At 34.7% G+C, this 13,786-nt stretch overlaps 1 protein-coding gene across 1 annotated transcript in view; it reads left to right on the top strand.

Annotated features, from left to right (window-relative positions):
* Window positions 1–13,786, top strand: part of PKHD1L1 (PKHD1 like 1) — a 161,310-nt gene that overhangs the window by 56,474 nt on the left and 91,050 nt on the right. The window contains exons 25-32 of the mRNA XM_032760273.2: window positions 1,567–1,721; window positions 3,864–3,986; window positions 4,457–4,562; window positions 7,712–7,822; window positions 9,785–9,949; window positions 10,936–11,057; window positions 12,920–13,052; window positions 13,489–13,684. Of these exons, the coding sequence (XP_032616164.1) occupies window positions 1,567–1,721; window positions 3,864–3,986; window positions 4,457–4,562; window positions 7,712–7,822; window positions 9,785–9,949; window positions 10,936–11,057; window positions 12,920–13,052; window positions 13,489–13,684 (1,111 nt within the window). The remainder of the gene's footprint in view (window positions 1–1,566; window positions 1,722–3,863; window positions 3,987–4,456; window positions 4,563–7,711; window positions 7,823–9,784; window positions 9,950–10,935; window positions 11,058–12,919; window positions 13,053–13,488; window positions 13,685–13,786) is intronic.

Genomic DNA, 13,786 nt, shown 5'->3' on the forward strand with positions numbered 1-13,786 from the left:
ATTAATAGCCAATCATAATGTTGTTTCAAATCCTTCTTTTTAATAGATTAGGAAATAATTCACCCATCCAAAGCTAATATTATTTATTTTGATTTTTTTCCCTTAAAAATAATATTTTAAAAAGTCTGCAAAAATTTATAACAATTTTTATAGCCATTTTTTAAAGGCAGTTGAAATTATGACTTTCATAAGTCAAAACTTTCTATAATACATGCATTTTAAAAAATAAGCATTCATTACTTACTGTGGTAGCCATAAACAATAACAATAATATGAAAATAGAAAAATTGAGAATTGGAATATGATTTAAAAAGACATCTATAATTGAATTATCTAAGTCTGTGCTATTCAGTATGGTAGCCATGAGTCATATGTGGCTACTGAGCACTTAAAATGTGACTAGTGCCACATGTCAAAATATAACATTTGAATATAAGGGATTATATGCAATTTATTGCTATTAAAATATTTTACCTGGTTTTGTTTTCTTTCTAAAATATAGCTACCAGAAAATATACAATTATGTATGTGGTTCACATTATTTATCAGTTGGACAAGACTAATCTAGACAACTGTAATAAACATTTTGGTGTACTCCTTTTTAGTAGTATTTCTCTTATAATTTACGTAATTGAGAGTATGTCAGTAATATGAAGCTAAACTATTCATGGCAAGTGACATTTTTAGGTTTTTGTCACTGTTTTATCCACTACACTGGTGGCATTCTCAAATGTTTGTTTCTGTTTTATATTCATGACTTACAGGTTATCAGTATTTTCAGAGACATAAAAATTAACATTAAGTTATTAGTTTAATCAAAATTGATTTTAAAAATAAAAGTATGTCTATATTAAAAGATCATTTTAACACTCAATATACTCTGACACTAAGAGTTTTATTTTTAATATCAAAATGAATTGATATGAAAACATCAACTGATATTTGATATTTGTGAATTGATATTAAAAATATTCGATCCAAGGCCACAGTTTAAGGTACATTACTCATATAATTTTTAAAAATAATTATTAATTATTATTTTGAAATTGATAAAATTGTGTATATTTTATTTCCAGGAAATACATAAATTCTTGGCATAAGTAGAATGCAAATTTTATTTTTACTATATTGGAGGGGGACATAGAGTTTGCAAGTGATAATACATAGTACACATTTCGTGTACTTTAAAGATGAAATTGGTTTGTGAATGTGTTTTATTTTATTATTATTATTTTTTTGAGAAGGAGTCTCGCTGTCACCAAGGCTGGAGTGCAGTGGTATGATCTTGGACACTACATCCTCTGCCTCCCGGGTTCAAGCGGTTCTCCTGCCTCAGCCTCCCGAGTAGCTGGGATTACAGGCATGCACCACCATGCCCAGCTAATTTTTGTATTTTTAGTAGAGACAGGGTTTTACCATGTTGGCCAGGCTGATCTCAAACTCCTGTCCTCAGGTGACCCACCCACCTCGGCCTCCCAAAGTGTTGAGATTACAGGCGTGAGCCACCACGTCCGGCCAGTTTGTGAATTGTGACCCCTGCTGTTTGCCACCCCTCTGTGAGTGCAGGCCTCCCCGCTGCTGTGTCAGCTGCAGATCTGCAGTTTGCACTCCAGAGTCTGGAGGGAATGGGAAGAATCTCAGTTACACGAGAGGGAACCTGTGCTGGCTACGCGTGGAACATCAAGTGGAGAAGCACCTGTGGAAAGCAGAATCTTCTACAGGTTCCCTCATTTGGCTTGGCTTCTCTTTTCTTCTATGTGCTGTTTGCTTATTTGAACACTGCCTTATTCCAAAAAGAGCTGGAGGCTATGTATATTATAAAAATGCAAACCATAAACTAAAATTTCTTTAAAAGGAAATTAAGGAGAAGGTTTTCTCTAAATTAAGCTGATCCAGTGTTCTCTTTCATGGAGAATAGCTGTTGGTACTTTACTCCATATCGCATTTAGAAAAAGTCCAGGAATGTGTGTGTTAGAATCCCCTTGACAGGGGCAGGTGGAGCACAGTCAGGACCGGCCTCAGAGCTAAACCTAGCTAAATCCAGATGTATGCTAAGGGGGTCCCAAAGAGAATCAGCCTCACTATCATTCTACCATGAGAGCTGTATTTTGGGGCCTTGGATACTTTTGTGGTTATAAAGATGATTTTTCCAAGTTCATAAGGGAGTAACACCTTAGGCTGTCATCTAATTACCTTTCTTTAGTTAGAAGGAAGAAGAGAATGAGGGAAAGGAATCAGGCCCAGAGTATGTGAAGGAGAGGAGTCTAGGGACTCAGATTATCAAACACTAAAAAGACGATGCTTTCAGCCAGGCACAGTGGCTCATGCCTGTAATCCCAGCATTTTGGGAGGCTGAGGCAGGTGGATCACAGGAGTTCGAGATGAGCCTAACCAACGTGGTGAAATCCTGTTTCTACTAAAAATACAAAATTAGCCTGTAATCCCAGCTACTTGGGAGGCTGAGGCAGGAGAATCACTTGAACCTGGGAGGCGGAGATTGCAGTGAGCCGAGATTGTGCCATTGCCATTGAACTCCAGCCTGGGCAACAAGAGCAAAACTCCGTCTCAAAAAAAAAAAAAAATGCTTTCTAGTGATGATGAGAGTGCAAGGAAATAGTTCCTTCTATGCAATGTTGGTGAGAATGAAAATTAGGACAACCTTTTGGGAAGATAACTTGGTAGTATCTTAATACAGAGAGCTTATGATTCATCACTATCACTTATATAACTCTATCCTACTGAAATAATAAGATAAATGTGAAATGATATAGGCACAAAGGTAGTCACTTCAGCATTATTTGTAAAAGTAAAACCTAGAAACTTAAATCCCCATCAATAGCAGAAGGATTGATGTAACTTTCACATTGAACACTATGCAGCCATCTGTAGGCCCACATATATTTACCTGGAAAGAAATTCATGACGTAAAGTGGAAAAAAATGCAGAACTCTACTTATGAAATCATTTGGGGAAGGAGAGGAAGTGGAGAAGACAAGGAAGTGGGGGCAAAAACGACTATGTAAACATAGAAAACAAGTCTGTACGGTTGTGCAAAATAGTAATAGTCATAAGGATGTAGGGGTTATTTTAAAAAAATACATGGCTGGGAATTGAAATTAGAAATCTCCACAATGAAGATAGGTCTAGTGACTGACCTCCTTTGGTGTCTGTGCTGGTGTCTGTGCATCTACTCTCTTCCATCTTTTCTGATCAGTCTCCTCTGCTTATTCATTGTTTCTGTTCCATATCATTTGGCTCACACATGGCCCAGCATGGAGACTCCTATCTCTTTGCTAGTCCCTGAATACATCAGAAGGTTGCCATATTTGCAGTGTAAAGAACAAATTGTATATACTGATTTGACTTGGCTTTATTTTTACCATTGGAAGAACATATAATTCCAAAACTGGGTGAAAAGCCAGGGTAAAGGTAAAAAATGATACAAGGAAAAGTTGACTCTCGGATAGAAAGATGACTCAATTTTTCAATTATTTAAGAATAATTTATCAGTTATCATATTCAGAAAAAGCATAGGATATTTTGAGAAAATCAACTTTGGTAGATTCATTTTCTTTAGGTTTATTTTTTAATTATAAAAATTCAAGTTAATTTTAGTTTTAATTCAAGTTGTAATTGATGCAACGTATGATAATGCAATGATCTTAAATTTTTTTCTTGGATAGGTTATGTTTATTTTTGAAGAGGCTCCTTTTGTTTAAAAAAAGTGACTACAATGGTTTTGAATTTTATTTTACATCCTTTGACTTTTATTCACCTTTGCCTATGCTGAAATTTAAAATGAAACACTAGTATGGTCATATTTGTTATAACCTTTCTAGTAAAATAATTGTGTGTAAAAATAGATTAATGATTCCAACATTATTGGAGAAAAGGCTAAAATGACAGTTACAAGGATAAAGGAAGGTGGCTTATTCAGACAACATGTACTTGGAGACCTACTTCGTACACCCAGTCAACAGCCGCAGGTATTTCTGAAACTTTTCTCATGAGGCTTATTGTAATTTTATTAGTATAACTAGTTTGTAATATGTTAAAGACCTGGTGAAACAGGAGGTTTGACTTCTGTATTTCATGGGAACATTTGTCTTAACATTGATCAACTTGATAATATTATTTTATGACTTTTGGGAAAATTATCTTCCTTGTGATAAAATAGTAGATTTTTTTAGCTCTACTATGCCAGAATTTGAAAACAGAGAAATCTTTCCTTCAATCTTTACAGCAGCTCTGTAAAGATGAAGAAATTAAAGTGTAAAGAGATTAGGTGACTTTCCCAACGGCAAAAATGAATGAAATATCAAAGTGCAAAAAATATAGACTAATTTCAGTAAATTAGCAAACCAACAAAAATTCCATCACTTTTGTTAAAACCTATTCATATTCTACTGCTGCCTCTTTGCCCCTGTTCTGTAGCTTCTTGTTTCTTTACTTGAAGGTTGAAGTCTATGTCAATGGAATTCCAGCTAAATGTTCAGGTGACTGTGGATTTACATGGGATTCCGACATTACTCCCCTAGTCTTGGCGACAAGCCCTTCTCAAGGTAACTTCCTGATTTTTAACCTATACTAGGGTGTGAAAGATAACCAGCAAAATGTAAACTCTGATAATGACTTTTAAAACTATGTTTCTACTACTGTCACTAGCTAAAGCAAGCAAACAGTTCTACATTGTGAAAATTAAAAACCCTATCAGAGAAAAAAGCTATGGAAAGGGCACTAATTATTTATTTTTGAAAAAAAAAATTTCTTTTGAAGCTAAAATCTTGCCTTTGAAGTAGAGGATTTACTAATCTTAAACTTCTCTAGTTTCACCAGTTAGACTCAGTCTCTAAAATTTCACTTGGACATTGAGGAACTTTTGTTCAACTGTACCAGCTAGGGTATTAAGTGGAGTCTTTTGTTCTATGAGACCACTTCCTCTAGGAGAGTTAGTATTAAAAGGCTAGTAACAAGATATCTGCTGTTTCATAAAAGAATAGAATCGTGTCTTAGATTTGAGAATAAGAGATATAAAAATTATTGCCAGGAACTCAATCTAAGGAACACATTATACCATTTCTTCATAAATGGTATTATTGCTTCAAAAATGTGATTATGCTTTGTGTCTGAGCAACTAAGGACTGAAATAAAACAGCAGGAATAAGGATAGTAAGGGATGGCTTTTTTAATCAGAAAAATAAACTCAGATGCTACAGTTACATATTTAGTATTGATGGATAGTAGGAAAATTCGCCAACTAATTTTATATTGGTACCTCCCAAAAAATTATTAAAATTTTAAAAATAGTGCATTTTTGTGTTGAAAGAATATATTCTTCAGACTTTTTAAAATAGTGATGATACTAACTTTGGGATAATTCATGTTTCATGGGGTTAAAACTCTCAAGAATAAGGATTTGATGAACTTTAATTTGGTTACAGTCCTTTGGTATCCTTATGTTTATATCCACTCTTGCATTTTGTAATGAATTCCCACTTTTTTTTTTTTTTTTTTTTGAGACTGAGTCTTGCTGTCACCAAGCTGGAGTGCAGTGGTGCGATCTAAGCTCACTGCAACCTCCGCCTCCTGGGTTCAAGCGATTCTCCCACCTCAGCCTCCCAAGTAGCTGGGACTACAGGTGCATACCACCATACTCAGATAATTTTTGTATTTTTAGTAGAGACAGAGTTTTACTATGTTGGCCAGGATGGTTGAATTCCCACTTTTACATGCACTTCCTGAAAAACTATTTCTTACCCAATATGACAATCTGAATTGCCTTTTGCCACATTTGGATCATTTTTAAAATTGTGAAAATTTAAGCATAAAGAAAACTACAAAAATACATATACTTTTCACTGAAAATTAACAGCTGTTAACATTGTGTCATATTTACTTCCAATCATCAGTTTAAGAAAGAAATATTATAGGAACAGCTAAATTTCTTTTTAAGCACCATCCCTAGACCTAGTCCCCTACATAGCTCTCGAGGGGCAATCACAGTGATTAATTATTGTGTGTGTATTCTTCCATGACATTTTAAATACCTTTTGTGTATAACACACACACATACACACATACAGACACAGACATGGTCATTTTGCCAGTTTTGTAAGCTTAGAAATGAAATATTACAATGTAAATGTTATTTTGCATATTACTTTTATCAGTCAGAATTCATTTTGAGATATATTTATGTGGTTTTATATACACCTAATCAATCACCTTAAAGTATTTCATGAGTACACCAACTTACTAGTTCCTCTATTGGTGGACATTTAGATTGTTTACAAGTTTTCGCTTTTACCAATAAGACTATATTGAACTTTCTTGTACAAACCTCCTATTGCATATGTTAGAGCTTCTTTAGCGTATATACCCAGACGTGGTATTACTGGATAACAATTGGTTGTGTGAGTATTCAGTTTACTAGATGACCAAATTGCTCTCCCAAGTGGCTATACTACCAGCAAATATAATAGCAACAAATCCCCTACATCCTTGCCAATATTGGAAGTGATCGGCTTCCTAATTTTAACTATTCCAGTGGGTGAAAGTTATCCCTTTTTAGAAATTTTTCTATTCCCTTATTAGTAATGCACATGAGCATCTTCTCATATGTTTCTTGGACATTCCGAGTTTTTCTTCTGCAAAGTATTAGCATCCATTTTCCCTTTCTTATTGAATTGTCTTTTTAAATTTACTTGTAACCATTTACTATATTTTATGTTTACCAATCCTTTGCACATGGCTTCTCTCAGTATATTAGCTGTGCTTTGATTTAGTATCTTGTTTACAAAAACATTTAAGTCATGGATTTATTTTAGATTATTTATTTATTCCATTATGGTCAACCCCATGACTTCATGTATCATATTTGAGAAATCCATCTCTACCTCAAAGTCATCAAGATATTTGATTATATTTACTTATAAAATATTTGAGTTTTGTTTTTTGTTTTTAGCTATTCGAATCTATGTAGAATCTATATTGTGCATGGTGTTACATAAGTAGGGTGATCATATACATACGATTTGTTATAGTTAAATATGTAATATCTATCTATCTATCTATCTATCTATCTATCTATCTATCTATCTATCTATTATCTATCTATCTATCTATCTATCTATCTATCTATCTATCTATCTATAATTTGTTGATCAAACCTGGACACTTTTAAGAGGAAATGGAAGAATCTTAAGTTTAAGACACTGGAACACAGGTGTAAACCAGAACTGTCCCAGGCACTTTGAGATGTGTGTCACCATAAACAGAGGAATCTTCTTTTCTTTTCAAATGGGAAGTGTCCATACCACTAATTGTGTGGTTTATCCTTTCCTCATGAATTTGCAGTGGCAAGTCCATCATATACTAAGTTACCATATAGAGATGTCTACTTAATTTCTTTGTTATGAGAATAATTTGTTTCTTTATCTTATGCCATATTTTCAATCAGATAATTCTTTCCACTAGTCTCTGTCAACACACAGATTCAAAATATGAACAGATATAGAGTAATTCAATGGAAATAATGGAAATAAAATGCCATAGACAAATAAATGTGGATTTTTCTCCCTGCTCTCCTGTTAGGCTTATTGTTTATATCTTTTGAAGATAGACTTATTTTTATTTGAGAAATGTCTGATATCATAACAACAGGTTTTATTTTCCTAACTTTAATATTGTTATTTAAATTGATCATTTTTAGGGTCCTATGAAGAAGGCACAATTCTAACCATAGTGGGTTCTGGATTTTCTCCTAGTTCAGCTGTATCAGTCTCAGTTGGACCAATAGGTTGTTCTCTTCTTTCTGTGGATGGTAGGTCCTTTTAAAAACTATTAAGTCTAATTGTTCTTCTCTAAGATAAAGTGGAATCAAAGGGTAGTATTACAATTATGTTGATCATGTATAATTATCATCATCCAGTATTACAATTATCGTGATCCCTATGGGGTCATGAAATTGGCAACCTGGTCTATATAATGCCTTATCTTTGATTATGACCACAGACTATTTCACTGTTGTACGATGTCTTTATCCTATAACAGTTTAATTTTATCCATTTTTCCCCCTTCATTTGGAGGTTACATGAAATCTTTCTTCCATCGGTGTGTCTCTGGGACACAAAAATGTATGAAGTGCTTCTCTTGTGTTCCATGGTCCTGTCTGCCCATGTTTTGACAATGCCATGCAGGAAGAAGACGTGGCCATCTCCTGACTTCCGGTCCCACTGAACCTCTCTCCATTAATGTAGAATTTAAAGATCATTCAAATTTTTTTAACATCTTGAAATAGTGAAGGCCATAGTTATTTATTTCCCTAAAAGTTGTCTTTCATAATTCTAGGAGATTTTTCTTAACTTAAATCAATTGAAATTATATAAGTAAATTCATTTACCAAATCCTTTCTGTTGTTTTTAGTTTAGATCTTTTATGCATTGTTAAGCTCTAATAGTCAATACTGCACCTGTATTATCAGTGTTCTAAAGAAAAAGAAAATGTGGTACATATACACCATGGAATACTATGCAGCAATAAAAAAGGATGAGTTAATAAAAAAGGATGAAACCATCATTCTCAGTAAACTAACACAAGAACAGAAAACCAAACACCACATATTCTCACTCATAAATGGGAGTTGAACAATGAGAACACATGGACACAAGGAGGGGAACATCACATACCAGTGCCTGTCGAGGGGTTGGGGGCTAGGGGAGGGTTAGCATTAGAAGAAATACCTAATGTAGGTGACGGGTTAATGGATGCAGCAAACCACCATGACATGTGTATATCTATGTAACAAACCTGCATGTTCTGCACATGTATCCCAGAACTTACAGTATAATTTAAAAAGAGAGAGAAAAAAAATCACTCTTCCCAACTCATGAAATCCTCAATATCAAATTCTCCTATCACTGGTGATAGAAATTATGTTTTCATACATACATCTCTGCTGAGGGATTAAATGGTCACATTTCAAAAAAAAATGTAAGAAAATGTTTTCATTTACTTTTTTGGTTTTGTTTTTGGTGTTTTGCTTTTTGTTTTTGTTTTGTTTTGGTTTCTGTGTTTTTTTTGCGGGGGGGATGGAGTCTCACTCTGTTGCCCAGGCTGGAGTACAGTGGCATGATCTTAGCTCACTGCAACCTCTGCTTCCTGGGTTCAAGTGATTCTTCTGCCTCAGCCACCCAAGTAGCTGGGATTACAGGTGCCTGCCACCACACCCAGCTATTTTTTGTATTTTTAGTAGGGACGGGGTTTTGCCATATTGGCCAAGCTGGTCTTGAACTCCTGAACTCAGGTGATCCACCCGCCTCAGCCTTCTAAAGTGCTGGGATTACAGATGTGAGCCACCGTGCCTGCCCTTCATTTAGTGTTTGTTCATCTTTCCTGATAAAACCTAGTATTTTGCACAATTTTGGACATAATATGTTTGACAAACATTTCAGAATTATTAATATAAATGAGCTTATAAACTAGTTTTTTTTTAATTATGACAGTAGTCTGTTTTGGGTACAGTAGCATCAGAAGCAGATTGTTTACTTTGCTTTCATTATTGGTTTATCTATTTTCTAGGAGTGTCTGATTCATAGCCTCAGGTAGTTTATAAGGATTATTCCTCCTAAGATTCCCCCACCCATTAATATATGATTCGTTTTCTTTGGATATACTTTGTGAGATCTAAAAATGAAGGCCAATGTTAGTATTTGCAAGCATAACTTTTATCTCATAAAACCATTTGATTTACCATTTTCTTCATCTTTTTCTTTTTTTCCACAAGAAAAAGAGCTCAAGTGCCAGATTCTGAATGGAAGTGCTGGACATGCCCCAGTTGCTGTGTCTGTGGCTGATGTTGGACTAGCACAGAATTTAGGGAGTGAAGAGTTCTACTTTGTTTATCAGAGTCAGATCTCACATATCTGGCCTGATTCTGGAAGCATAGCAGGTAATGCTTAATAGTTTAAACAGAGAGAAAATTGCATGCATTTCCATCAGTTCAATGTGCTGTTTCTAGTACAGGGTGAAGGGAGAGGATCCCAAAGCTTCCTCTTACAGAACAGAGAGTCTTCTTTGAGAAGGCACAGTGATTAAATGGCTGACTAATTCTTTTGTTTCTTACAAAGCACAAGTCGGGGTGCTGCTTATACTTACATCTTAGGTTATTGAATTAATATCATCAATTATTACATGTTTCTATAACAAGCACATCAATTATGTCAAGATAAGATTTATTAGTTATTATTCTGCTTACCAGCTGCTTCATTTGTAACCACAGTCTCAGTGGAGCTCCTTGACCCAGAAAAAGTTCTGGGAACAAACTGGGGAAAGGAGGGCTAACACAGAGGATGGAAAGAACATAACACATTTTTCCTGTCCTGCTTCATTTCCTTTGTATGTTTGTTTGTTTTTTTTTTTTTTACCAGGTGTAGTTTAGGGTTTTGTGCTTTGATTTTGATCCTTTTGGTATGCTTTTATTTTACATTATTACATCGCTTATTTTTAAAGTTTAGTTTTCCTTTTACTTAGGGGTATTAAAATTTGAGATTTGCCAAGAGTCTTAATTAACTCTCCCCTTCCACCCACAGAATGGTTGAGTGAACAGAAGCAGCATAATTTTTCGTAGGATGAAAGCACTGTGAAGAATAGCAGATGCTGCTACCAATGCCCCAAAGCAAATGTGTGTTGCAAATCTATGTTATTTCATTAAATCACTTAGCCCAGCTCCTTTATGGTTCTGAGCATCAGCACCCAGGCTCAGGTGTGTGGTGGTGATTTTACTCATCTCAAGTCTGGTCCTTGATCTATTGGCCAGTCCATCTCTTGGATCATTAGACTATTCTCAAAAGACAATTCTCAAAAAATGTTACTACATTTCTTTTTGTTATGGTTGAACTGGTTTTGTTGTTGTTTTTGTTTGCTTTTCTTACGCAGGTGGTACTCTACTGACTTTATCTGGATTTGGCTTTAATGAAAATTCAAAGGTATTAGTTGGAAATGAAACCTGCAATGTGATTGAAGGAGATTTGAATAGGATAACCTGCAGGACACCAAAAGTAAGGCCTCTGATTTCAGTCATTTTTTCCTCCTAAGTCTGAAATCTTATAAATTAGGAAGCATCTCAGTGGGGGGGTGGAACAAGTGGTGTACTTACTTAGGAACTGCAGGGTTTCTATTATGCTCCTTAAAACTTATTTCTTCCACATCTTTCCGCTAAGATTCAAAGACAAAATATTCTCTCCACATTCAAGATACTTAAAATCATGAAGAAAAGAGACACATAAGCTAATATTAAGCAATGTATTTCATTTGAATTAATAGAAGTAGTAACAAAGTAAACATAAAACACAGTGGAGAGAGAGTGTCAGAAACAGTTTCACAGAAAAGTTGATGTCCCATCAGAATTTGAGAATGAATGAGAGTTTACCATGGTAAATTTAAGGATGAAAAAAATGAGTAGTCTAAAGATTTCAGGAAAGTAAACCTAGAAATTAATAGTTTTCAAAAAGGAATTTTTTTTTTTTTTTTTTTTTGAGATGGAGTCTCGCTCTGTCACCAGGCTGTAGTGCAATGGCACGATCTCGGCTCACTGCAACCTCTGCCTCCTGGGTTCAAGCGATTCTCCTGCCTCAGCCTCCCAAGTAGCTGGGACTACAGGCATGCACCACCATGCCCAGCTAATTTTTGTATTTTTAGTAGAGACAGCATTTCACCATATTGGCCAGGATGATCTCAATCTCTTGACCTCGTGATCCACCCCCCTCGGCCTCCCAAAGTGCTGGGATTACAGGCGTAAGCCACCGTGCCCGACCAGGAATACATTTTTAAATGTGTTAAAGTTTCAGTTTAAATGTGTTAAATTTTCAGTTTCACAAAAAAGGTGAAGTTCTCTATGGAATATTGTATCTTAGAATCAATCATTATTCTTTATTTTTAAAACATAGTTTTTTTATTATTATACTTTAAGTTTTAGGGTACATGTGCACAACGTGCATGTTTGTTACATATATATACATGTGCCATGTTGGTGTGCTGCACCCATTAACTCATCATTTAACATTAGATATATCTCCTAATGCTATCCCTCCCCCCTCCCCCCACCCCACAACAGGCCCGAGGGACACAGAAAGGGGAACATAAAACATAGCTTTTAAATTTAAACTAAGACTCTGGTTTCCTTATTACATGCCAAAACGTAATGAATCCTGTCACTGACTTTTTTAAAAAAGTGTAGCAGAATAAATGAGGGTAATATGTATTTGCAATCTGCAGGAAAAATAAATTTGTTTTTTGGACTAAATGATGGAGATGAGAATTGACGGGATATGGTAAACTAAAACTTACTTTGTTTACAATATGTCATTCAGTTAAACACTGAGTGTGGATTAAATAAATACTAGATGTGAAAAAATGTTTTTCCTAATTGGGAATTGCATAGATGCTATATCTGCAAAAGCATCAGATAGTTTTCTTAGGGGATCCAAGTGCTTAGTCTTGGATTCTGGAGTGAGGTCTTCAAAAGATATAATGATGTGATTTGTCAGAGAAGAGAAATAAGAACTATACCTGTCTATTTTAAGAGCAAAAAGTCAAACTCTAGTATCTAATGCTTTATTAGAGAATCACTTCTCCAGAGCATCTCAACAATATTGTGGAGCCATCAGCAATCCAATAATATAGATGCATTTAAATTGATCATAAAACCCATAAAACTACTATGTCATGTAACTATTTTGAGAACTCAAGCATGTAACCTATATTTGACACCACAACTTTCTAAATATATGAAAACTGACTCTGATCATGACTTTGAAATAAAACATCTTCCGAAGTTTATTCTGAATAATCTATTTCTTTTCAGCCCTTGCATTTCTGTATCTCAACAATTAATATTTTCTATTTTTTCCTCTTGTTTTAGAAAACTGAGGGTGCGGTTGATATTTCAGTTACTACCAATGGATTTCAAGCCATAGCAAGGGGTGCTTTTAGTTATAATTGTTTACAGACACCAGTTATAACTGATTTTAGTCCAAAAGTACGAACAATACTAGGTAAGAAGTTCTTCAGTAAGATCAGTCATTTGTCATATGTATAAAAAACATTTCTAGAAAGGCTTTTGAAGCATAGTTTCTTCTGTAGTTTTGTTTCTTAAAGTGAAACCAGTTATAGTTTTATGTGTGTGTATGTTTTACCATAGATTAATCTATTCATTATTTTATATTGAACATATGCAATAAGGAGAAAAATAGTAAGTTTTTTTTAAAAAGGACTTTGTCATCTTTTTTCCTTTTGAGCAATTGAATGTACATTTCATCCCTTTGTTGCTGCTACCAAATCTTTCGTTGTTTTCTCTTTTGCCTCTCAAAGTGTTAGGATTTCCTAAATCCAATGAAAGATGAGAAATGAGTTGATTTATTTAATATGCAAATTTCACACTGGATAACAAGTTGAACTTTTTGCATTATTTTTTAAATTTTAAAATACTAGGAGAAGTTAATTTAACAATTGAGGGCTATAATTTTGGAAATGAACTCACACAAAACATGGCGGTGTATGTTGGAGGAAAAACCTGCCAGATTCTTCACTGGAACTTCACAGATATTAGATGCCTCTTGCCCAAGTTGTCTCCTGGAAAACATGATATCTGCGTAGAAGTCAGAAACTGGGGTTTTGCATTAACAAGGTATGACAATGAACATAAACTTGATGGAGTTGTGGAACACATGGGGCTAGTGGAATTGGGATAGGAAAAGAAGTGGGCATTAACCTTTAGGTGTTAATTGTT

This window comes from Hylobates moloch, unplaced genomic scaffold (assembly GCF_009828535.3).
Source record: "Hylobates moloch isolate HMO894 unplaced genomic scaffold, HMol_V3 SCAFFOLD_9, whole genome shotgun sequence".
NCBI lineage: Eukaryota > Metazoa > Chordata > Mammalia > Primates > Hylobatidae > Hylobates > Hylobates moloch.